The following is a 27,145-nucleotide window of genomic DNA, read 5'->3' as shown; positions in this document are numbered from 1 at the left end:
GGATGGTTGGGATGATGTATGAGTGACTGAAAGGATAGATGATGAAAAGGTAAATGGGTGAGTGGATAGTTGAATAGAGTGAAAGGCTGGGTGAATGGATGGCTTGAAAGGGTGGATGGATCGATGAGTGAAAGGATGAAGGATAGATGGGTGGGTGAAAGTATACAGGGAGTGCAGAATTATTAGGCAAATGAGTATTTTGACCACATCATCCTCTTTATGCATGTTGTCTTACTCCAAGCTGTATAGGCTCGAAAGCCTACTACCAATTAAGCATATTAGGTGATGTGCATCTCTGTAATGAGAAGGGGTGTGGTCTAATGACATCAACACCCTATATCAGGTGTGCATAATTATTAGGCAACTTCCTTTCCTTTGGCAAAATGGGTCAAAAGAAGGACTTGACAGGCTCAGAAAAGTCAAAAATAGTGAGATATCTTGCAGAGGGATGCAGCACTCTTAAAATTGCAAAGCTTCTGAAGCGTGATCATCAAACAATCAAGCGTTGCATTCAAAATAGTCAACAGGGTCGCAAGAAGCGTGTGGAAAAACCAAGGCGCAAAATAACTGCCCATGAACTGAGAAAAGTCAAGCGTGCAGCTGCCACGATGCCACTTGCCACCAGTTTGGCCATATTTCAGAGCTGCAACATCACTGGAGTGCCCAAAAGCACAAGGTGTGCAATACTCAGAGACATGGCCAAGGTAAGAAAGGCTGAAAGACGACCACCACTGAACAAGACACACAAGCTGAAACGTCAAGACTGGGCCAAGAAATATCTCAAGACTGATTTTTCTAAGGTTTTATGGACTGATGAAATGAGAGTGAGTCTTGATGGGCCAGATGGATGGGCCCGTGGCTGGATTGGTAAAGGGCAGAGAGCTCCAGTCCGACTCAGACGCCAGCAAGGTGGAGGTGGAGTACTGGTTTGGGCTGGTATCATCAAAGATGAGCTTGTGGGGCCTTTTCGGGTTGAGGATGGAGTCAAGCTCAACTCCCAGTCCTACTGCCAGTTCCTGGAAGACACCTTCTTCAAGCAGTGGTACAGGAAGAAGTCTGCATCCTTCAAGAAAAACATGATTTTCATGCAGAACAATGCTCCATCACACGCGTCCAAGTACTCCACAGCGTGGCTGGCAAGAAAGGGTATAAAAGAAGGAAATCTAATGACATGGCCTCCTTGTTCACCTGATCTGAACCCCATTGAGAACCTGTGGTCCATCATCAAATGTGAGATTTACAAGGAGGGAAAACAGTACACCTCTCTGAACAGTGTCTGGGAGGCTGTGGTTGCTGCTGCACGCAATGTTGATGGTGAACAGATCAAAACACTGACAGAATCCATGGATGGCAGGCTTTTGAGTGTCCTTGCAAAGAAAGGTGGCTATATTGGTCACTGATTTCATTTTGTTTTGTTTTTGAATGTCAGAAATGTATATTTGTGAATGTTGAGATGTTATATTGGTTTCACTGGTAATAATAAATAATTGAAATGGGTATATATTTGTTTTTTGTTAAGTTGCCTAATAATTATGCACAGTAATAGTCACCTGCACACACAGATATCCCCCTAACATAGCTAAAACTAAAAACAAACTAAAAACTACTTCCAAAAATATTCAGCTTTGATATTTATGAGTTTTTTGGGTTCATTGAGAACATGGTTGTTGTTCAATAATAAAATGAATCCTCAAAAATACAACTTGCCTAATAATTCTGCACTCCCTGTAGATGTAAGATTGTATGCGTGAAAAATAGATGGATGAGTGGAAGGAACGATAGATGGATGGCTGGATGGAAGGGTGGGCAGATGAATGAATGAATGGGTGAATGGATGGACAGATGAGTGAAAGGATGGATGAGAGTGAATTAATGAGTGAAAGGGTGGATGAACGCATAGGTGAATGTGCAAGTTAAATGATGGATGTGTGAATGAAAGGAGTAATGGATGGATGGATGAGTGGAAGGGTGGATAGATGGAGAATGAGAGAAAGGGTAAATGGATGATGGAGTGAAAGGGTGGATATATGTAAGGCCTGAAAGGATGGATGAATGAGTGAAAGGAAGGATGGATGGGTGAGTGAAAGGATGAATGTAAGGATAGTTGGGGGCAAAAGGAGTAGACAGCTTGCTGGATAAAAGGGCGGATGGATGAGTGAAAGGTTGAATGGATGGATAAGTGAAAGGGTATATGGATGAGTCGAAGGGTGGATGGATGAGTGAAAGAGCGGGTGGACGAGAAAAAGGATGGATGAGGGGTGGATAAGATAAAGGATGGATGATTGAGTGAAATGATGGACAGATATGTTTAATGTATACGTTTGAAGATGAATGGATGGACGGAATGGTGGCAGACTGAAAGTTGGATAAAAGACTGAATAGTTTACAGAATATACAAATGAAATGGTGGATATCAGTGGATTGAAGGATGAATGAATGGATATATAGATGCTTGGATGGAAGAGACAAGCAAGCTCTTCTGGGGATGGTTGTGATGACTTGCTTCGCTTGCGTGAAACCATAAGAGCTTTGGTTCCAAGTGGGCGATATTTAAATTTTCTGGCTACTCCCTTGATCTGCACACTTGATAAAGTCAACTTGCTGCTGGGGCACTGCATCTTGGCCACATAGAGCCTTGGAAGCAACTTACGGCAGCACACTGGAGCGAAAGTACAACAGTGGTCTCTGCATGCCATTTCCATAGCAGAATGGCATTATTGCGGAGCCGCACAGCGTCACCGGCTAGTGCACAGAGGTATTGCTCAAAAGTTTCTGAAACCAGGTTGATGCCAGAGCAATATTCAAAAGGTGAGGATTATGGGGTTAGCTAGAGTCTACCAAAAAGAGCGTTACTGAAGATAAGCAACTTGTTCTTTTATGCACTAGTGCAGGTATTAGTTCATGACATTTCCTATGTGCTTTTTGGTAGGTCTCCTCTGAAGTCTCAGATGTACAAGTTCCCCCTGACAAAATGTGTAGAACACGCCGTCAGACCTTGTCTTTGTAATGTGTTTAAAGGAAGAGGAAAGGTCTTGTGTCTATGACTTTAAACATTGTTATTAAACCTCAAAATCAGTGAACCATTTGAAATTCAATCAGTTTGTAGGGAAATGCCTCCCGTGGCATGGTTACTCCCTAACTTTTTGCCTTTTGTTGATGCCTGTAATGATTGAAAGTGTGCTGGGACACTGCTAACCAGGCCCCAGCACCAGTGTTCTTTCACTAAACTGTACCTTTGTTCCCACAATTGGCACAGCCCTGGCACACAGATAAGTCCCTTGTAAATGGTACACCTGGTACCAAGAGCCCTGATGCCAGGGAAGGTCTCTGAGGGCTGCAGCATGTCTTATGCCACCCTGGGGACCCCTCACTCAGCACATGCACACTGCCTCACAGCTTGTGTGTGCTGGTGGGGAGAAAATGACTAAGACGACATGGCACTCCCCTCAGGGTGCCATGACCTCAACCCACGGCCTGTGGCATAGGTAGGTCACCCGTCTAGCAGGCCTTACAGCCCTAAGGCAGGGTGCACTATACCACAGGTGAGGGCATAGTTGCATGAGCACTATCCCCCTACAGTGTCTAAGCCGAACCTTAGACATTGTAAGTGCAGGGCAGCCATAAAGAGTATATGGTCTGGGAGTCTGTCAATTACGAACTCCACAGTTCCATAATGGCTACCCTGAAATCTGGGAAGTTTGGTATCAAACTTCACAGCACAATATGCACACTGATGCCAGTGTGGGTTTTATTGAAAAATACACACAGAGGGCATCTTAGAGATGCCCCCTGTTTACCAGTCCAATTCCTAGTGTTAGGCTGACCAGTTCCTGCCAGTCTGCCACAACCAGACGAGTTTCTGACCACGTGGGGTGAGTGCCTTTGTCACTCTGTGGCCAGGAACAAAGCCTGCACTGGGTGGAGGTGCTTCTCACCTCCCCCTGCAGGAACTGTAACACCTGGTGGTGAGCCTCAAAGGGACATGCCTGTTGTTACAGCGCCTCAGGGCATCCCAGCTAGTGGAGATGCCGCCCCCCTCTGGACACAGCCCCCACTTTTGGCAGCAAGTCCGGAAGCGATAATAAGAAAAACAAGGAGGAGTCACCCACCAGTCAGGACCGCCCCTAAGGTGTCCTGAGCTGAGGTGACCCCTTCCTTAAGAAATCCTCCATCTTGGTTTTGGAGGATTCCCCCAATAGGAATAGGGATGTGCCCCCCTCCCCTCGGGGAGGAGGCACAAAGAGGGTGTAGCCACCCTCCAGGGCAGTAGCCATTGGCTACTACCCCTAGACCTAAACACACCCCTAATTCAGTATTTAGGGGCGACCCTGAACCCAGGAAATCAGATTCCCTGCAACCTACAACAAGAAGAAGGACTGCTGACCTGAAAGCCCCGCAGAGACAACGGAGACGACAACTGACTTTGCCCTGTCTCCAGACTCAAAGAACCTGCACAGCGACGCATCCAGCGGGACCAGCGACCTCTGAGGACTCAGAGGACTGACCTGCACCTAAAGGACCAAGAACCTCCTGAGGATAGCGGCTCTGTCCTGAAACAACTACAAAACAGCAACAAGAAACCAACTTTAAAGAGACTCTCACTTCCCGCCAGAAGCGTGAGTCTTCCCACTCTGCACCTGATGCCCCCGGCTCGAGTTTGGAGAAACCAACACTGCAGAGAGGCCTCCCAGGGGACTCCAACGACGTGAATACCCTGAGTCGACCTCCCTGCACCCCCACAGCGACACCTGCAGAGAGGATCCAGAGGCTCCTCCTGACCGTAACTGCCTGGTAACAAAGAAACCAACGCCTGGACCAAGCACTGCAGCTGTAGCCCCCAGGATGGAGAGGAACCACCTACCAGTGCAGGAGTGGCCAGCAGGTGGCCCTCATCCTAGCCCAGTCGGTGGCTGGCCCGAGAAGTCCCCCTGTGCCCTGCCTGCATCGCCAGAGTGACCGCAGGGTCCCTCCATTGTTTCCAATACAAAACCCAACGCCTTCATTGCACACTGCACCCGGCTGCACCTGTGCCGCTAAGGGTGTGTTTTGTGTGCTTGTGTTCCCCCCCGTGCTCTACAAAACCCCCCTGGCCTGCTTCCCGAGGACGCAGGTACTTACCTGCTAGCAGACTGGAACCGGAGCACCCCTGTTCTGCATAGGCGCCTATGTGTTTTGGGCCCTCCTTTGACCTCTGCACCTGACCAGCCCTGTGTTGCTGGTGCTGTAGCTTTGGGGTTGCCTTGAACCCCCAACAGTTGGCTGCCTATGCCCAGGAGACTGACTGTGTAAGTGCTTCACTTACCTGAGAAACTAACGTTTACTTACCTCCCCCAGGAACTGTTGATTTTTGCACTGTGTCCACTTTTAAAATAGCTATTTGTCATTTTAACCAAAACTGTGTGTACTACTATTTTAAATCAAAGTTCTGTACTTACCTGTGTGAAGTACCTTGCTTTTTATGTACTTACCTCAAATTTGAATCTTGTGGTTCTAAAAATCAATTAAGAAAATATATTTTTCTATATAAAAACCTATTGGCCTGGAGTTACGTCTTTGAGTGTGTTTTCCCCATTTTTTGCCTTTGTGTGTACAACAAATGCTTAACACTACCCTCTGATAAGCCTACTGCTCGACCACACTACCACAGAAAAGAGCATTAGAATTATTTAATTTTGCCACTATCAACCTCTAAGGGGAACCCTTAGACTCTGTGCACACTATCTCTCACTTTTTCCTACACAGTTTCTCTAATTTCATACTTTGGTTCCTTGAAAATCTCTTCCTTTTGCTACAGTGGTGAAACACTGCTTGGACTGAGAGAGATTTATAGAGCACTCATAGTGCAGTACCTTACATAATTCAGTCTATTTCCTTCCATATGAAGTCACAATTAAAAGACCTTATTTTAGTTTCTCTGGTCTTATCCTCATTTTACCACATTTAGGTGGTCATTATGACTTTGGCGGTCTTCCTTGAAGACCTCAAAAGCCACGGGCGCCAGAAGACCACCAGTGCTGGCGGTCTTCCGTCCACCATATTACTGGTACTGCTGGATTTCTGCCACACTTTGGGCGGAAATCCAGCAGTAGTCGTGCTTCCAGGCGGAGGCGCTGGGGCGGTTCCACCATCAGCCCCGCCCCACCAGAAGGACGCTGCCTGCTGTATTATGTGCAGTAATATGGCCTGGCAGTGTCCTGATGGCGGAGCACTGCCGGAGGTGGAAGCTCCCATTCCCTGCTGGACGACCTCCTCCCCGGACCAGGTAAGTCAATCGTCCGACAGGGGAGGGTGGGGGGTGTTGTGTATGCATGTGTGAGTGGGTGTTGTCTGCGTGTGTGCATGAATGTATGAATGTGTGTTTGTATGCGTGTCTGAATGTAGAAGTGAGTGCTTGAATGCATGTCAGTGTGTATGCGTGTGTTTGTGAGTATGAGTGCTGTGGTGAATGCGTGTTTGAATGGGTGTGAGTATGCACGTTTGGATGGGTGTGAGTATGCACTTTTGGATGGGTGTGAGTATGCATGTTTATATGGGTGTGTGCATGCTTTGTTGAATGAGTGCTGAGGTGAATGCGAGTATGGATGTGTGCGAGTAAATGCGTGTATGTAAGTGTAGGTGAATGAGTGTATGTGTGGTGCGTGTGGGTGTCTGTGTGCATATATGCGGGGAGGGTACCTAGAAGGAGGGGTGGGGGTGCTGTACCGGGAAAGGGGGGTGGGGAGGGACTCTGCATCTGGAAGGGGTGGGGGGGGGGACTTTAGTGCTTGCTGGGGGGGGGGTCGAAGAAATTCCCTATCACTGGTACCCTTTCCGCCAGGGTTTTCGTGGCTGTGCTACCGCAGCAGAAATCCTGGTGGAAAGGCGGCTCCTAATACTGTCGGCCGTCTTCTGTGGACCGCTAGGTTGGAGATGCTCCTTTCTGGCCCAGCAGCTCCAACCGCCCTGGCGGTAATAAGTGGGGATGTGGCGGTCTTTACTGCCAGCCTGTTGGCGGTGAAACCGCCACCTTTGCCCTGATGGTCATGAGACCGCCAGAGTCATAATAACCACCTTAGTCTCTCATAGGTTGGGTCTTCTCCTGCTCACCATCTATACGAGCAAGTTGGTAATACATAGAACATAAAATTTACATCATTCAGAAATACACAGATTCTATCAATCACATTGGTGTATTTTTTTGCATTTCACTTCTTGAACTTGCCACAGATACATCTTCAAAAACTCTATTTTGTGCTTTGTGGTATGCTGACCATCATTTTCATACACTCACAATTAATTTCTGGGACTGTATGCTTTCCATCAAAATCTTCCCAACCTCTTGTCCCTAGTGGGATTAACCCCAAGACTCTGCCATTTGCCGTTCTGCTTCCCCCAATCCCTTTGCTGCTTTCTGACTACTATTTGTATAATATGTCCAGATTTTTCTTCTAGACCTGTAACTTTTGTTGTTGCTTCTTAATCTGCAGGTATTTGTTGGCCATCATCCGTCACTTTTCAAAGAAACCACCCACCTTTTTGCAGACTTCAGCAAACTGAAGCCAGATGATCCAAGGGTAAATGTGGCTGAGGCTGCTGCTCAGGGTGTCAACTGCTTGAAACCAGAATATATTGCAGAGTACCTCATGCAGGTGTGTATGGAAGGATAGTATTTTACTGATTCCACACAGATAACTGTATTTAATGTTAACTCTAATGTCCTAACAAAGGTCATTTTGTTAAAGTTACTTTTGAATGGATCCCAATATTGCTAGCAATAGCACACCTCATTTTAATTTAGCTGTTCTATAGTATTTGCCTGTTGCCACAGAACTGTGTTGGAATCCTAACTCCAGCACCCTGCTTACTCCAACTCATTGGTGGATGCTTGAGCGCAATGCCAGACACTGTTGTATTTTAGTACAACCAGGTCCACTATTGCAACAAACTACACTCTAAGCCACTACATCGCCTTACCACTGCATTGGAAAGGGAAGCTCCTTATGTAATGAAACCCTATATTGACTTTACACGTACATCGCCCTACACCCATCAATAATGCTACTTCCTATTTAAACCCTGATCTTCAACTTAAACACCTTCCTTTAAGGCTACCACTACTCCTAAGTTTTGACTCCAACCCCAACAGTTTTCTGGCAGTAGCCTCAGACTTAACCCCTGGCTTGCCTGCTGCGTCCCCTGTTCATAAGCCAAAGCCTTCTGCTAGTTGCTAGGTAAACCCCCATTCATACCCTAACCATAGTCATAGACTCAAAATCCATACTCAAAGCTTAGCTTTAAGTGTTGATACTAAACACAGTGTTCTTTCCCAGCAACCCTAAGTCTAACCATACTCTGTGCCAAACCCAAATCAGTACAGCTACCCTTATACTTAATTTTTTTGATGTGAAGGTATTTCTACTGTACCGCACCCAGTGAGTGGTAGGTCTGTGTGGTGGATTTAAGTAATAGAGATCCACACCAGATATTAGCAAACCTGTATGTCAAGCTCTGTAAAGCAGAACTCGGATTGGTCACTGAATGTGAATGTTGCAAAACAGGAACTTTATGGCTGGGTTTGTGTGGCATCAAAATGTATTGTGTTTATACCAGGAAATCACAGTGTTCTTTTTTGTAATACTTTTGTTTCATTTAGGGCTCTGATGGTGAGATTAATCTGGGTGGGAAAGCAGCTTAAGGTTGGGTTAGCGGTGCTGGTCCTGCCATATCGTAAAAGATACAAGCTGTGCCTAACCCCGACAGATACTGTCTTGACAGAGCCCACTATGACACATATTGGTACTTTCACAATAGAGAATTCCTTGTGTTCTGATCAACAAAAGTGCGGGGCAGTGTAAATAGAGGATGCATTATTCACGAATGACAACACCTGTGTATCTATGGATATTGCTGTCCAGTGCATCCTAACAACTGGGAAGAAACTGGAAAGATGCAAGAATGGCCCATGCCCATGTTCACTTCTGCCCCTGGGGGAGCATATTGGGTATCCCGTTGGCATTTGAAGAAACTGTTAAATGCATTTTGCAGCAGCTAATAGGAGCCTTTTCCTAACTTTACCTATGTGTGGCATGACTATTTCAAATAATGGGGTATGCTAATGTACTTTTGAAGGAGAAGTCTTCACAAAATATTTAGTAATTCCTCAACAGTTCCACCCTCATATCCTCCTCCTTATCCTCTGATGATTGAGGAAGAGACAGGAAAGGATTATATCTAAAATGTCTATGAACCCCTGGGCTCATATAATCACTTCATTTGTGAAGTGTCATGGGAATCTTTGAATGACTGGTAGATAAACCGATGTAGTCTCTATTTACAAGTCAGAATAGGTTCAGATTTTTGGAAGCAAAGCAAACTTTAGTTAAAAAGATAAACATTCTAGGTTTCAAAGTTGATGAAACTTTCTTTTCAATTTGTAAATAAACCTCTGTTCCACCTCTGACAATGAAAATATTTTATCTACAGGGTACCTAAAAACCTTTAAAAGACAGTAATAACTGGATTGCTTAATACTCAATTATTTGAGTTTATTTTTAGGGACTACAAGAAGAAAAAAACAGCGAGCAGTGAATGTGTTTCTAATGTATTTCTGAAAACAGTCAGTGCCACTTTTCTTCCAGAAGAGGTAGATGTAATGTTATGTCTTTTATTCAAAGGCAGAGGGGGAAAGACGCAAATATTCACACTGACATCCGCACATACAGAACCAAGAGAAATTTACACTCCTAACAGAAATTCTTCAATAAGCAAATGACAATTCAGGGGTGGAGGTGGAGCGGGTTTGTAGTCCTGCAGTCCACCCTCATCTCCATGATCACATCATGATCAACCATCTCGTGCATAACTACCAGTCTCGCTCCATATCGTGCTGCAACACTGACATCATCATGAGCCCAGATGAAGATGGCCTATGACACCTGAAAACACTGGACCTCTTATCTGCCTTCAACACAAGTGATTATCCCACCCTCAGCCACACTTTGAAGTCTCAAATGAAATCAATGTATTTCAGTGGCTCTTCTCCTGCCTTTCCAACCAACGCCATGTGATTAATATGGGCACCTCTGAGTCCCAGAAGATCCCTGTTACCTGGGGAGTATCCCGGGGTTCCATATTGTCCTATGTTATCTTCATCCTCTACATGGAGCCCCTTGTGGCTTTACTTACAAATAACAGCACCAAAGTTCACCAAACTGCAGAGATTTGAAAGACTCTCCTCTGCTCCAGACAGCCAATGCCTCAGGCACTGCTTCCACCTCAAACCTGGATGTCCAGCACCTACCTGAAGCTCAATCCAACCAGTACAGCTTTGAACCCAAACTTTTACCTAATGCCAAGTCACTTGGATTCACCCTGGATACCAACCCTCTCCTTCAAGGGCCATTTTGCCAGGAAAACAGGCAGCCTGGTACCAGATCCCTATACTAAAGAAAGTGAAGCCATTCTGTAGGAAGTTGGCTCTGTATATACTATCTCAAAGTAAGAGATAGTGTGCCCAGAGTCCAAGGGTTCCCCTTAGAGGTTGATAGTGGCAAAATTAGATAATACTAATGCTCTATTCTGTGGTAGTGTGGTCGAGCAGTAGGCTTATCAGAGGGTAGTGTTAAGCATTTGTTGTACACACAGGCAATAAATGAGGAACACACCCTCAAAGACTTAACTCCAGGCCAATAGTTTTTATATAGAAAAATATATTTTCTTTAGAACCACCAGATTCAAGATTTGAAGTAAATACATAAAATGCAAGGTACTCCACACAGGTAAGTAAGGAACTTTGAATTAGAGCAGTAACATACACAGTTTTAGTTAAAATGGCAATAAGCTATTTTAAAAGTGGACAGTGCAAAAATCAACAGTTCCTGGGGGAGTTAAGTATTGGTTAGGTTTTCAGGTAAGTAGGGCACTTACAAGTTCAGTTTCCTGGGCATAGGCAGCCCACCGTTGGGGGTTCCCCAAAGTCACCAGCAACACAGGGCCGGTCGTGTGCAGAGGTCAAAGGAGGGCCCAAAACACATAGGTGCCTATGGAGAACAGGGGTGCTCCAGTTCCAGTCTGCCAACAGGTAAGTACCTGCGTCTTCGGAGGGCAGACCAGGGGGGTTTTGTAGAGCACTGGGGGGGGCACAAACAGGCACCCAAAACACACCCTCTGCGGCAGTGGGGCAGCCAGGTGCAGTGTGCTTAGCAGGCGTCGGGTTTTCTGTAGAAATCAATGGATGAACCCGGGGGTCAGTCTAGCGGTGCAGGCAGGGCACAGGGGGGCTTCTCGGGCCAGCCACTGACTGGGCTAGGCAGAGGGTCGCCTGATGGTCACTCCTGCACTGGAGTTCGGTTCCTTTTGGTCCTGGGGGCTGCGGGTGCAGTGCTTGGTCCAGGCATCGGGTTCTTTGTTCCAGGCAGTCGTGTTCAGGGGGAGCCTCAGGATCCTCTCTGCATACGTCGCTGTGGGGGTGCAGGGAGGTCGTCTCAGGTTACTCACGAGGTCGCAGTCTCCTGGGAGTCCTCTCTGCAGTGTTGGCTCTCTGGAGCTCAAGCCGGGGACGTAGGGTGCAGTGTGTGAAGTCTCACGCTTCCGGCAGGAAGAGTGAGTTCTTTAAAAGTTGCTTCTTTGTTGCAAAGATGTTGCTGTTGGTGAACAATGCCGCTGTTCTCTGGAGTTTCTTGGTCCTTTGGTTTCAGGGCAGTCCTCAGAGGTCGCTGGTCCCTGTCGGATGCGTCGCTGTGCAGGTTCTTTGAGTCTTGAGGCAGGCCGGTAGGGCTGGGGCCAAGTCAGTTGTCATTTCCGCAGTCTCTGCAGGGGTTTCAGGTCAGCAGTCCTTCTTCTTTGTGTAGGTTGCAGGAATCTCATTTCCTGGGTTCTGGGTTGCCCCTAAATAGTGAATTTAGGGGTGTGTTTGGGTCTGGAGGACAGTAGGGGAGGGGGGCACATCTCTAATCCTATTGGGGGAATCCTCCAAAACCAAGATGGAGGATTTCTAAAGGCAGGGGTCACCTCAGCTCAGGGCACCTTAGGGGCTGTCCTGGCTCGTGGGTGACTACTCCTTGTTTTTCTCATTATCCTCTCCTGCCTTGCCGCCAAAAGTGGGGGCGGTGGCCAGAGGGGCGGGCATCTCCACTAGCTGGGATACCCTGGGGTGCTGTAACAAAAGGCATGAGCCTTTGAGGCTCACCACCAGGTGTTACAGTTCCTGCAGGGGGAGGTGAGAAGCACCTCGACCCAGTGCAGGCTTTGTTTCTGTCCTCAGAGAGCACAAAGGCTCCCATCCCAGGGAGCAGAAACCCGTCTCAGTGGCAGGCTGGCACAGACCAGTCAGTCCTGCCCTGAAGGATTGGGTAAGATACAGGGGGCATCTTCTAAGATGCCCTCTGTGTGCATTTTGTAATAAATCCAACACTGGCATCAGTGTGGGTTTATTATTCTAAGAAGTTTGATACCAAACTTCCCAGTATTCCGTGTAGCCATTATGGAGCTGTGCAGTTCGCAATGACCAACTCCCAGACCATATACTTAATATGGCCACACTCTACTTACAATGTCTAAGAATGAACTTAGACACTGTAGGGGCATATTGCTCATGCAGCTATGCCCTCACCTGTGGTATAGTGCACCTTGTCTTAGGGCTGTAAGGCCTATTAGAGAGGTGACTTACTTATGCCACAGGCAGTGGCTTGTGCGCATGGCACCCTGAGTGGGGTGTCATGTCCACTTTGCCTTTTTCTCCCCACCAGCACACACAAGCTGCAAAGGCAGTGTGCATGTGCTTTGTGAGTGGTCCCCAGGGTGGCATACTACATGCTGAAGCCCTTGGGGACCTTCCCTGGCCACAGGGCCCTTTGACCCATGGATACCTTTTACAAGGGATTTAACTGTGTGCCATGGGTGTGCCAATTGTGGGGACAACTGTACAGATTTTGGGAAAGAACACTGTTGCTGGGGCCTGGTTACCAGGATACCAGGACACTTTCAATCACAGTTGGCATCAATATCAGGCAAAAAGTGGGGTGGTAACCATGCTAACAGCGGCACTTTCCTACACTTGTGTATTAAGACTCGAGCTGTAGCTTCCGGATAAGGATGAAATAGGCTGAATCCAAGCTGAGTTTACTTGCATCGATTCAGAGTAGTGAGATGTGAGGATATGTCTTTGAAAGACTTTTAAAGGTATTTGCAGAAATGGTTTTGGCTCTTTGGGCTTATGTTGGCCATCATGGATGGGTGGAATGTGTTGGAGGGAGATCCAGATGACTTATGGGACTGCTCCTTTCCTGCCTAGATCATCCATCTGCTACATCTTGTTATCCTATTCCATGTTCTTTGGCTGGCAGAATACACTGATAGCCCAATAATATACAACCTAGATCTGGTCGAGCTACCAACTGCATCTGCTGGAATTAGTCACAAGCGAGAGGTAGCATCTCCTGTGAGAGCAAAATTGACCCTGGCACATCTCAGCACAGCGAGTACAGCAATTTGCACTTTATTCTTTTCGGGAAAACTCTACAGCCCGGGTCCTTGATCATAGGCAGCACTTGGCATTCCAGCAGTGACGTTCAGACCATTGTAGGCCTGTTACACTAGCTTATTTTTCTCCCTGCATTGCAATTGTAAATACCACAGCTTTAGTGCATGTGAGCAGACCCTTGCCAGGATAGTGCACGTTTTAGTGTTGGTATAGAGGTGAAACCTGTGGGACTCCACAGAAGGCCACTTCAGATAGAGACTTTGAGCTGCAGATTCCTCACCTTTTGAATATTCGCCAGATGTCAGAAAGGATCTGGAAACTTTTCCGCAGTACCTCTGGCACAGTTCGGATCCGCAATGATGCTGCTCTGCTCCGGAAATTACGTGTGGAGCCTATATAAGCACCGCTCCCATGTGCTGCTGTTCCTTTCTTGCCACGCCTCCTGACAAAGATCTGGAGCTCAAATGTTTAATCAGTGTCAACACCCCTGCCCCCCACCCCAAAAAAACAGGTTTTAAGCCCTGCAGAGAGTGCCGCAATTTTAAGGTCTGTGATGGATCTCCATCAGGAGTGCCAGGCGTTTAGCCGTGACTTCAAGGCCTGCAGCAACAAGCATAAAAAGACTTCCTACCAAGTCCATTCTAAGTCATGCTTCGCATCCAAGGTTCAATGTCTGTCCTGTTCCCGGAGCACTCCAGAAGCAGCTCTTCATTGCACTCTAAATCATCAGTAAGTGGAAAACAAGAAAACAAAGCAGTATTCCGCTCCCTCACACACTTATGTTGGCCTGCGTGCTTTGGTAGTGCCACACTTCTCAATCTCACTTCCAGATTCGGCCAACTTCGGAGCCGATCTCGCAGCTGCTTCTGGCACAACTTGAATTTCAAGGGTGTTTAGCCATGAAACATCAGATTAAAGAGGTCCACTCTGCCATGCTTCGGCTCTTCGAGTCTCATACTTCCTCTGATGAGCCTCTGGGCTCCAATGAGCTAAGAGGCCTTCCACCTAGAATGCCACTGGTGAGTTCACCCTTTGAACCTGTGTTGCCTCTGGCTCCTGTCCCGACCCCCAACTTCTGGCGCCACAACCTATGCCAGCCCCGGGTACGTCAGTGCCTTCTTCCACAACACCCGTAGAGGAAGCCTGATAGTTCTCTTCCACGCCCTGCCAACACTGGCTCAACCTTGGCTAAAGTTGCGTCTGAATCCTCCTGAGGCCCCACTTTCTCCACTTGATTTGTCACCTTCACAAGGGAGATAATAATGACTGTGACCCAGGTGATGCATTTGTTCAGCCATACCACAATGACAGTTGCACCAAGGACTTACAGTAAACTAGTGGCCTCAATACCTCCCTGGAGACAGGTCTCTGCTCCTTTCTCTAGACCAGCCACAGGTGAATTCGCTCCTATGTCATGGCGCTGCATAGGGCGGCCGAAGTTCTTGACCCCTAGCTCCCCACTTAAGAGATTAAGACAAATGTCTTGACAGAGGTCTGTCCCGATTGAGGGACCTCTTTGGAGCCGCTTCTTCTTTTTGACGAGGTACTAGCAGATACCTTATTGGAAGCCTGGCCAAGCCATGCTCTGGCCCTCCGGTCAGTTGACAAACTGCTAGATTCCATCTTCCTGCTGCAGGTAACCTGGTTTTCCTTTCACGGCACCTCTCACCTGAAAGCCTTTTGGTGAAAGCCTCCCCCATGCGAGCCGCTCTAAACCCAACATTTTTCACACCACTCCCACTGATAGGAGACCTAAGTGGGTGTAAACATTCAGCACACATATTTTCTCTCTATTAGCTTGGCCCTCCTCTGAATCAAAGGCATAGGTGAGACTAAGGAGATGCAACATCACTAAATGACACTTGTTCACTGTCTCCAGTACATTATCCCAGTTTTCTAATATTGCAGTTTCATTGTCATGATATTGTCAAAAACTCAATTTATTGGGATTCAGAAATGGATTTCCCATGGGTGCTTTTGGAGCTATGATGTTACCACCTTCTAGGGTGCACATTGTTTTACTGGAACCACAGCAATGCGCCAGAAGATGCCTGACTTTTTTCAAGTTATGAACCCTTTTTATGGTGGCGCTTCTTTAGCCAAGATTAGATTAATGATGTTGCAACGATTGGCCAATTATGAATTAGAACCAAGTGCTGGGCTGGAACCAGTGGAGGTTCATTGGTATTTATCGTTTTCAGCTGTCAGGTTTTTCTCCAGCAGGTTAGATGAAAAGGAAATGTGAGGGAAATACTTTCTGTGGTTGAACGTTTGGCGTGTGAATGAAATGTGCCAGGGTTTGCTGGTAGAATAGCATGTAACTCCATCGGGCTTAGTAATTGCTGAAATTTCACCTTAAGGCCAAACTGGGCAATGTTTTCCGGTGTGCGTTGAGAAAGTCGTGAGGTACAGAAACAAGAGGGGTCATGTGGCATTTTGAGATTTGAAATATTTCCAGTGAAATGTTTTTAGCAGACTGCCAGGATCATTTTGTGACTGCTTTGGATAAGCATACAGCAGTTGACCACCTTTATATATTTTGTTTCTTCCCTGTCCTTCCTTTCACTATGTTTTTGTTTCATGTTTGTATGTTTTATTTGTGTTTCAAGAAGCAAATTATGAATCTTTTAAAAAGGCAATAGAGTTTAGAAAGGTGTTACAGAACCTATCCAAAGTGCTGAAATTGATTTTCACAAGAGGGGTTCTTGGCTGTAGAATATAGATAATTAGCATATGAGGGTGAGATGTGTAGCTGTTAACATCCTGTATAGCTATTAGCCGACATATTGTACATGCCCTCCTGTCCTTGTTTACGTAATGTAATGGTATATGCAGTCTAGACATGGCTAAAGAAAAGTCCCTTTACTGCTACATCTGATGATGAGTTAGTAAAAACCAGGGCAAGGGTGATACCATTAATCTGGCGGTATACTTAACTTTGCTCAACGACATACAGAGACTTGTCTTTGTCAACTTACTTCTGAAGCTCCCTGAAGCTAAACATCACAAAAACTGAATACCTCATATTTACCAATAGCACCAAAGAGCCCCTGATTCAAGTCTGGCTCTTCACCTTATACCTGCCAGTTTTTCTCCCCATCCCCAGATAAAAGAAATGCAAAATCTCTGGGATTCACCCTCGACAATGACAACCTATTCAGGCATCTCATTGCAATGGCAGCTAGGTTCTTACTCTACTTATTGAAGAAGGCGAAGCTGTTTCTCCTGGAAGATGATTTCAGTACAAGTGCACATGCCTTAGTCCTCTCCAATCTTATCAAAGGTAACATCCTGCTCAGCTGTCTCCCCTGACATGATACAACTCATATAAGACTCGAAGAAAGGCAACCACATCATCTCAATATTAAAAGAACTACACCGGCCGTGTCTTCCAACCAGGATCATCTTCAAAACAAGCTAGATCATTTATAAAGCCCTCATCAACAAGACCAGAACTTACCTGGCAAACAAAACTAGCCACATCTGGGGGGACAGCTGCAGAGCAAGAGCCTAGATATCACCAGACTAGAGACAAAACTTTGCTAGAATGAAAACAAAACAGAAGATAAACCTTCAGTTTGTATAATACCAAGACCTAGAAAGGCATCCCTATCAACATCAGATCAGCATTGTAAAAAATTGGAATATTATTTGGGGTATGTGAGTACCCACTGCAAGGAAAAATCAAAACCCTTGTCTGGTTGAACCCTCCGAATCACTAAATTAACCCCCTTGTAGCACAGAGCAAACATGCTTTGGTTAGGGCAATGTGTAAAGTATTATCCTGCAAATTCCAGTCCAGGTCCCGCTGGTCAGCTGGATACTTCTGGGAAAAGGCCTCTGCAGCTTGTTGTTTCCCCTTAGCCACATAGGAGGTCAGAAAATGACCCTTGGAGTCCACTTTTTGTTCTGGGCATACAATGGAGCATACTCAGTCTTTAAGTGCTCCTCTCAGGTCACAAGCAACAGGTCCAGTCCTCTTCTGATGGTCCAGAGAGTGTTCCAAAGAGGTTGCCTGGCATGCCACATTTACACCTGGCACTAGCTAGTGGGAAGGGTGACTCCTAGTCGCTCCCTAACCAATGTGGTAAAAGTTCCCAGGGGTAACCTCTCCCACTTTTGCAGCAGTTACTGCCAGCCCTACAGTAAACAAGCCCACAATGCCATGTGTAAGGGCATTCTCAAGATAGCAAAAGTCTTCGGCCATACTAAACTTAGGCTATGAGTTATGGCGGGGTGTTTGTGGAGAGTATTCTATGGTAATCCTATTGTCCTCCCAGAACTAACACTAAAATCCAGTTTAAAGCAGGCACTATACCCACAACAAACCCAGAGACAGACATCTGGTAAGACAAAAGCATGGTCTTTTAACAACTACACATGGGGTCCACAGGAATTGCCTTGGTATCCTGTTGTTCACCTTTCAAATGTGACCCAAGTTGTTACATGCGGTTCACAGACCTATCAGGCAGGATTTGACAGTGTGATGTCAGAGGATGCCCACAGCTTTTACTCAAAACTGAGCAGAGTCTGAGAGCTGGAGAGGCTTATGCTAATTATAATTTCTAAAAGTTACTTTTCCTTAATATTTATTCAAAATCAGACTTTCTCACTGAATTAGATATTTAATCTGTAGTCTGGTTTTCTACATAGGACAGCTAGGTCTGCCACAGTGAAAATAGTGTTGAAGGTTTTGTCACTGTAGGGACATGGTTACATTAATTTTCTACATGCCCAATTTCAAATACCATGCACCTTTTTGTGTGGCCTGCAGTGCCTACATAGGGGTGACTTACTCATATTTTGAAAGGCTATACCTGTAAAAAGGGTTATTTTAACAGGGTGCCCGCAGTTTTACACTGCAACCATCATGCTTCACAGGTTAGGACTGAAGTCAGGTTTACCCTGCTGCTGCAGTCCACTAGTGACATTTAACTTCCAGTCCCTGGGTGCACGTTCTACACCATATGCCACAGAGTTATAGGCATGTTAAATGGGCTAATTAGGAATAAGCTAAATCAATTTAACCATGTTTAAGGAGGGAGCACAGACACTTTTACTTTTGGTTTACAGAGGTAACTTGCACAGACTTCTGAAGCCAGTGAACATATATGGTCCAGCAAAAGGTAAAAAATAAGGGTCACCACGCAGAAAAGGCAGAATTTCTACACGCACCAACTCTCTTACAATTCAGAAATAAACACCACTTCAAAGAGCACTGCCCCTGACTCAGCAGTCTGCCCTTACCCCTATAATTGTATATTCTAGAGAGCCATGCCCTGTTCAGATCTCTGCTGTAAAGCTATATTCACTATCTATAAATACCAACACATACATACACATGACTAGTTGAAAAGGCCTGATAATGAGTATGGCTTCCCTCCAAAGAAAGAGCAATCCCTCTGTACTGTCACTGTGAGATCCATAGTTAGATTGAATTGCCAACATAAGGTCAAGATGGCATCCCAGTAAAAGATCAATGAGGTAATCTGGCAGTAATCAAAAAGAAATTACCGTCATATGCTACTGGGTGAAGACTACAGCCCTACTGACATTTTAGCCGTTACATGACCAGACAGAAATTTGCCAAATCAAGCCTAGCATTTATAGTTTTTTTTTCCAGATTTTAACAGAGAATGATGAAATAGCAAGTTTATAAAAGTAATCACCCTGTCCCTCCATCCTCGTACTTCCAAATAATCTACTCTTCCCAGCCTATGGGGGGTTGTACTGAGTTTGTTATCTGTGTACATGATTGGTTAGCAAGGTTTTCATTAAATATGATAATATTCAGGTCCTCACAGTGGTCACGGGTAGGGTAAAAATTTTCAATTTCCAAACTGACATTAACTGTGCCCAGCATGCAGGTGTTTTAGGAGGACTGTGTGACCACGTGTAAGCCGTGGAACCCTGAAACATAATGATTTGGTACCTTCTAATACAGACACTTCCACCTAAAGCTTTAACTACATTTTCTAATTGTGGATTTCTAAAAGGGCTCTCAGCCACCATTCAGAGCTTAAGAGAACTGTACTGCATCAGTAGACAGTCCATGCAAAAGGACCACCTAATCAACCATCATAAATGCAGCCAAAATGGTAAGCTGGTCTCGATCTGCCGCTTTCAGTAGGTCATCCGCTGCTGCCACCCGATCCAGTGCTTACAGCGGCCCATTGATCGTTATCCATGGCGTTGGTGGTTTTTTATGTGGTAAGGTAACTTCTTCACCCCAAATTCCTAAGCACCTCAGCTAAGAAGGTGATGAAGCTGGGAATGTTCTATGACTATAAGCCAGAGTTCTGTCTCAGGAGCATAATTTTATATCTATGGAAACCATTCATACTGTAGGTGCTTAGGGAATGCAAACCTCTGTTTGCACAGTGAGGCCAAAACCCATTGAAGGCCCTACTGTGAGTCTGTGGCTGACCTAGAGTTGTTCAATATCTGAATTGTTGATACATATATTTTTTTGAAATTGGTTGCTTAGTTGGAAAATAGACGTGAACATGTACATTTAGACTTAAAATATACATCTAAACTGTTAAAGGCATTTGCATGTGAAAGATCAAAGTACACAGGTACATGGTATGATTTACAAATGTATTGTGCCCACAAAAGCATTTGATTTACGCTTATAAATGTATTTACTCGCACATAATATTGCTCCAGATGGCCTCTGTGTACATTTATAAGTATTAATATGCTTTTTCTCTGAATAGAAGCAGATAGAGATTACTCCTGCCAATGAAAAAAACAGCTTGCTTTTGGGGGGGGGGGGGGGGAGGGGGGGGGAAGGAGCTCTACAAAAGCTAGGAAGGGATATATCCACAGGGAAAAATATTTCCCCATGTCGAAAAAAGAAATACGGAAAACAAATCCAGTTGCACTCTTGTGAAACTTTATCACATGGTTAATTATTCACTATGTAAGATTACTCCTAGGGAAATGCCATCTTATTTGTGTAAATGGGAATTTTCAGGTGTTTTTCCAAGAGTACTATTGGAGGCCATTCCCCAACCTCATACTCAAACACCAGCTCCCTACTGAGGACACCTCCCTGGACCAAGCTCAGCCTGACCAAATTCCAGGTTCTTCGTGCCATGCTGGTCAAATAGGACTATGAAGCCTTGTAGTACTCTGGGGAGGGAAGCCCTGTCAAAACTCAGTACTGATTGCTTTTGTCACTGACTTTTTTTGCTTCAACTCTCTTTAATTTCGGATCCAAGACATAGCCAAGAACAGCTGCATGTGCACAAGTGAATGTGCCATTCCATGTTTTGTATATGTTCCTTTTTCCCTTGCCTCTTTTCCTTTGCTGCTTCCTTACTTCATTATTTTTCTGTATGTTTTTCTTTGTGCTCTCGGTCTGTCTCTCATTCTCGGGTTCTCGCTGCCTCATTGTCTCCCCTCAGCCACGTCTCCCTCTCCATCCTTTGGTGTAACAAGTCATTCTTTCCCTAGTCTTGGGAACCCACTGCAAATGTCACAACTTCTAGCAGTACTCCTGGACCTGTTACACATTCCATAAGTTAGTAAATCTACATCCATCAGTCTGGATCTGGAGATTTTTCTCAATCAGTACCCCTGCGTGCCATTAGGTGGTGTCAGTTGACTCAGTGTCTGTCTTTGGTGTCTTCCAAGCCGGATATGTTGCAGGTCCTATATAGGCACCACCCCAGAATCATTGTTTTTCACGCCAGCCTAGAGCTGATCCAAAGAAGAGCTACGCCTCAGTCGTTTTTTTACTGATATTTTTTTTACACTCCTGGGGCATCAAGGATATCTTTGGTAAGTCCGAATTCAAGCCCTGCGGTTCCTGCCATCAGGCAATGTCTGTGTTTGATCCACACCTCATGTGCCTGTGGTGTTTGGAGCGTGACCACAACCCGAGGTTGTGCTCCGAGTGCCGGACCATGAATCCGAAAGCTTTGAGAGAGCGGTCCCTAAAGCTCCTTGCGGCCCATCGCTTGGCTCTGCGTAGCTTCTGATCTCGTTCGAGAGGAAGGTAATGGCAGTCAGGACTAACCTCCTGACAAACATGCTTCAGTCTGAGGCTTCATCCTCTAAACCACTATTTTCTTTCAATGAAGCCCTTACTGATGTCCTGCTGGGTACCTGGTCCAAACCCAGCACAGGGACTCCTGTGAACAAGACTATTACCCACCGCCTTTGAGCTGCTCCAACTGACCCAGCGTTCCTGACGCAAAACCCCACCCGGGAGAGGTTGGTTATCCAAGCCTCAACATCCCAGGGCGGCTTCCTTTCCACACCCCCAGATAGTGAATCCAAGAGGCTGGACCAACTTAGGAAGATGATGTGTTTTTTTCCCTCCAGCCTGGCATTACAGTCTGTGAACACTGGATGTCTTTTAGGCCGTTACTCCCATATGCTGTGGGATATGGTTGCACAGGTGCTGCCACCGGTTCCAAAGGAGGCCCGGGCTGTACACTCTCAAGATGCTGCTTATGGGAGAGATGCAGCAAAGTTCACGATTAGGTGTAGACTGAACACGACTGACTCACTGGGCAGAGTGGTTGCTTTGACTGTGGCCCTTAGGCTAGGTTAAGGACGTCTTGCTTTTCGGGAGATGTCCAAGCCAGTCTGCTGGACATGCCTTTTGATTGCACCCGTCTTTTCGGAGACAAGGCAGACTCTGCGCTCGAGTGGTTCAAGGATTCCCGGGCTACAGCACGGTCCTTGGGCCTCGCAGGGACCCCACGTCCTCCTCAGTCTGCCTTTTCGCCCCTTTCATGGCTACGGAAAGGGCACCCATCCATGTCCGTTCCCCTCCAGCCACTGTGCTATGCATGTTACCCAGCCTCTATGTGGCCGGGGACGTGGGATCCACCATCCTCGTGAGTTAGGGAGCCAGCAGTCTGTCCACCCCCTAGCCCCTGCTGAACCCTCTCTTATGCAGCCACCTCCAACCTTTCCCACTAGGGACCAGTCGGAGGCAGGAACCGTAATCACCTGTTCCGCAAGCAGTCCCTCACGTCAGGCAGGTGAGTTTTGCAGTTAGTCCGAAGGGGCTACTCCCTCCCCTTCAGGTCTACCCCACCATCCATGCCACACTTGGATGATGGAGGATCATTTGACCCTTTTCCACGAGGAAGTTGTGGCTCTGTTGGCCTAGGGACCCCTAGAGAGGGTCCCTGTGCCAGAAGTAGGTTGTGATTGTTATTCCCACTACTTTCTGGTGCCCAAAAAGGGCAAGGGCCTTCTCCCTATCCTAAACCTTCTGGCCTTTAATCTCTTCCTCAAGAAGAAGTTCAGAATGCTCACTCTGGCTCAGGTTCTATCTGCCTTGGACCCAGCAGACTCAATGGTAGCGTTGAACTTGCAGTTCGTTTACTTCCACATTCCTGTCCTGCCTGCCCACAGACTTTACTTGCTGTTCACAGTATGCCTCAAGCACTTTCAGTTAATTGTGCTCCCCTTTGGCCCTACCAGAGCCCCTTGGGTGTTCACCAATTTGATATAGGTGGTCGCCGCTCATCTACACAGATCCGAGGTTTCAGTCTTCCCTTATCTTGATGATTGGCTGTTGAAGACGGGCTTGTCCCAGGCTGTTTTCTCTGACCTCCAGACTACGGCGGATCTCCTGCATTTTCTGGGGTTCAGTATCAACGTGCCAAAGTCACATCTGATTCCCTCTCAGATGCTCCCTTTCATCCAGGCTGTTCTGGACACAGTGCAGTTTCCGGCTTATCTTCCCAAGTGGCGAGTCCAGGATATTCAGGGTATGATACAGATGTTTCAGCCTCTATCCTGGACTTCAATGAGAATGACTCAGAGGCTGCTAGGCATCATGGCCTCCTGCATCCTGCTGGTGACACATGCCAGATGGCATATGCGGGCTCTGCAGTGGGACCTAAAGTTCCAGTGAGCGCAGCATCAGGAGAATCTCTCTGACATGGTCCAGGTCTCAGAGGGAACTGTGCGAGATCTCCAGTGGTGGATGACGAACCCTGACTGAGTCAGAGGCAGATTCCTCTCCCTTCCTCAACGAGATCTTACAGTAGTGGCAGATGTGTTAATCCTGGGATGAGGTGGCCACTTGGGAGAGGTGGAGGCTAGAGGCATCTGGTCTCCGGTAGAATCCGGACTCCACATCAATCTGCTGGAGCTCTGGGCAATCAGACTAGCATTGAAAGCATTTCTCCCTTCTCTCAAAGGGAAGATAGTGCAGATGTTCACAGACAACACCACTGCCATTTGGTACTGCAACAAGCAGGGCGGGGTGAGGTTGTGGACCCTTTGTGAAGTGGCTCTGTGTCTCTGGACGTGGCTCGAACAGCAGGGCATATCCCTGGTGGTTCAACATCTAGCGGGCTCTCTGACCGCCAGAGCAGACAAATTCAGCCAGCAATGCTTGGTCAATCACAAATGGTGTCTTCATCTGGAGGTGGTGCTAGGTCTCTTTCAGCAGTGGGGAGAGCCTTGGTTAGATGTTTGCCTATGCAGCATACACCATATGCCACAGAGTTATAGGCATGTTAAATGGGCTAATTAGTAATAAGCTAAATCAATTTAACCATGTTTAAGGAGGGAGCACAGACACTTTTACTTTTGGTTTACAGGGGTAACTTGCACAGACTTCTGAAGCCAGTGAACATATATGGTCCAGCAAAAGGTAAAAAATAAGGGTCACCACCCAGAAAAGGCAGATTTTCTACACGCACCAACTCTCTTACAATTCAGAAATAAACACCACTTCAAAGAGCACTGCCCCTGACTCAGCAGTCTGCCCTTACCCCTATAATTGTATATTCTAGAGAGCCATGCCCTGTTCAGATCTCTGCTGTAAAGCTATGTTCACTATCTATCAATACCAACACATACATACACATGACTAGTTGAAAAGGCCTGATAATGAGTATGGCTTCCCTCCAAAGAAAGAGCAATCCCTCTGTACTGTCACTGTGAGATCCATAGTTAGATTGAATTGCCAACATAAGGTCAAGATGGCATCCCAGTAAAAGATCAATGAGGTAATCTGGCAGTAATCAAAAAGAAATTACCGTCATATTCTACTGGGTGAAGACTACAGCCCTACTGACATTTTAGCCGTTACATGACCAGACAGAAATTTGCCAAATCAAGCCTAGCATTTATAGTTTTATTTTCAATATTTTAACAGAGAATGATGAAATAGCAAGTTTATAAAAGTAATCACCCTGTCCCTCCATCCTCGTACTTCCAAATAATCTTCTCTTCCCAGCCCATGGGGGGGTTGTACTGAGTTTGTTATCTGTGTACATGATTGGTTAGCAAGGTTTTCATTAAATATGATAATATTCAGGTCCTCACAGTGGTCACGGGTAGGGTAAAAATGTTCAATTTCCAAACTGACATTAACTGTGCCCAGCATGCAGGTGTTTTAGGAGGACTGTGTGACCATGTGTTGTCGCGTTGGCTCTCATTATCCTAAATGAGACTACTGGATTTCTAGGTAGCAGGATCGTTCAGGGTGTGGGGGACTGAGTCTGACCCACTTGTCACCCTAAATCCGGTTTTGCTCCGGCTAACTAGCAGTGCCTCATCTCTCCCAAGGGGAAGGGATGATTGGGCAGCCGAGCGCATGACCTCTTTGGAACTTCTCAGGGAAGTCGTGGTCACTCAGATTCAAACCAGCTCTCTCATTTACAGTATGATCTCATATACAAATGACAAAGGCAGTTTAAGTTTTATATATTGTTTTAATAAAACGACTGCATTTTAGATATTAAGGCGTGAGCCGCAATAACCAGGACCATACAACACAGTAGGATTGAAATAGTCACGAGGAGAGTGAAACATAAGAATAACGCTATCATGGTGTTAACAATTTCTACTCTCTCTCAGCTAGTTCTATTTTGAGCACAGCATGTTAAGCTTCTAACTTGCCTTTCAGATTCCCTGGGAAGCCATCAACCCTCATACCTGAGCAAAGGCCTGTGATCTGGTTCAGCATCTGCAACAAGGCAGTCAGCGTCTAGTTGTGGTTCCCTGGTCGGAATCTCCCTTTTGCGTGTATTTGGACAAGGAAGTGTTTTTATAACTAACATGTCAGCGTGATCACAAAATGTCCCTATGCAAGAACGCCAAAGACTAAACTCCTTCCACGTCTATCGGCAATGTACCAGACTGTATCCTTGACTGAAGCACAGAGTGAACAGGAATGTGTTATTGAGAACTCCAGTGCTGAAGTAGGCTAAACAGTGTGATATGAAAAATAAAACAAGACCGTAGAACAGGTTATTTGAAAAATAACAGTACGAAGCCGAATAAAAAGCATTTAGAGCAAAGTGCACAGAGGCTCTAAGCTGCAAGCAAAGGAATAAAATACATCCAGGGGAAAGTGCACAAAGGCCTAAAGCCTGAAGCTAATGCGCAAAGGATACATAAAACTGACCACACTACACCCTCCCCTTGTCGGTAGCAAGTGGTTCTAATAATATAAAAATATGCCCCAGATACAAAAAATACATCAAATATATTTCGACAAGGTCAGAGGACAGCAAAGCAGAAAACTAATTTTAAATTGGGAAGCATGTGACAGTAAAGCCAATTCTTAGATAGAGGCCACGGAAAGCAGGAGATCCTCCACTTCGACAGATGTCAACATCGGAAAATCCACGCCAAAAATTATCATGGAGCAGGTGTGTTCCAAAGCCCCAGAACCATCCAGGACGGCACCCCGTGCAGGGCCTATGAGTGAGACAATACCATCTTCCTCCAGGAAGGGAATCTCATAAACTGCCTCACGAAGCAAACGCAACCGTAGTGCACAAGTCTGGGAATGAGCCCTAATCGGGAACATCAACAGATCAGTATCGACCACTGGGTGGCGCTGCAGTGAGAGACAGAGAGCCAGTGCATGTTCAAACGAGCACCAAAGACACCAAAACACGGGTTGCACACAATCCAAAACCAGTCGGAATGACAGAGACCAGTCACACTCCAACTGTCCCAGGAGTGTTGCTCCAAAATGCTGCATCATGCGTTCACGACACAGCTGCGCTGACGGGAGCGCTAATATGGGATCTCGTCGCAGTGGGACAGCCATTGCGGAAGAACAGCAGCAACAGCAAAACCCCAGCCAACAAAGCCAAAGTAATCGGAAATCCCCCAAAAATGCTTCTGAAAATAGAATGAATAGCCGAAGGTATTAAACCGAATATGGAAGAGAAGGTATGAGCAAAACCAACACCAACAGCTTTGAAAAAATGTGCACTTCCAGCAGTGCTGGACGCATTAAATATACGTCCCACGAGTTCACCAAAGTGACTCGGAAAGTTAGTATTTAAAAGGGACTGTATTTCCGCTGATGACCTCGCCACCTGAAGTGCGTAGGTCTCGCTAGCAGATGTAAGGGCCACATGCTTTTGAAACAATAGAGCTTTCAATCGACTCAACTTTTCAAAATTCCCCTTGGAAGTAGCAATATGAGGCCAGATGTCCGCTACCTCCCTAATTTGAGTGGGGGGAAACAACACATTCCCGCTGCACGTAACAGCCTTGGTGACAATGACTACGTAAACTATTCCGGCACGCATGCCACAACAGGGTTCACTGTTAAGAAGGACGTAACTGCCGTTTGAAAGCACCTGGAAAGTGTTTTTAATTACCGGGACTGGAACTCCCTTAAGATAATAAGCTAAGTTAGCAATCAAGGCATTACACGCCCCGTGCATAGACAGCTGT

The 27,145-nt window shown here is 46.1% G+C and overlaps 1 protein-coding gene across 1 annotated transcript in view; it reads left to right on the top strand.

Annotated features, from left to right (window-relative positions):
* TOPBP1 (DNA topoisomerase II binding protein 1) overlaps window positions 1–27,145 on the top strand; it is a 287,854-nt gene that overhangs the window by 244,665 nt on the left and 16,044 nt on the right. Inside the window, exon 27 of the mRNA XM_069211909.1 lies at window positions 7,467–7,628. Within this exon, the coding sequence (XP_069068010.1) occupies window positions 7,467–7,628 (162 nt within the window). The remainder of the gene's footprint in view (window positions 1–7,466; window positions 7,629–27,145) is intronic.

This window comes from Pleurodeles waltl, chromosome 10, assembly GCF_031143425.1.
Source record: "Pleurodeles waltl isolate 20211129_DDA chromosome 10, aPleWal1.hap1.20221129, whole genome shotgun sequence".
NCBI classification, from domain to species: domain Eukaryota; kingdom Metazoa; phylum Chordata; class Amphibia; order Caudata; family Salamandridae; genus Pleurodeles; species Pleurodeles waltl.
This window is presented reverse-complemented; position numbering and strand designations above follow the sequence as displayed.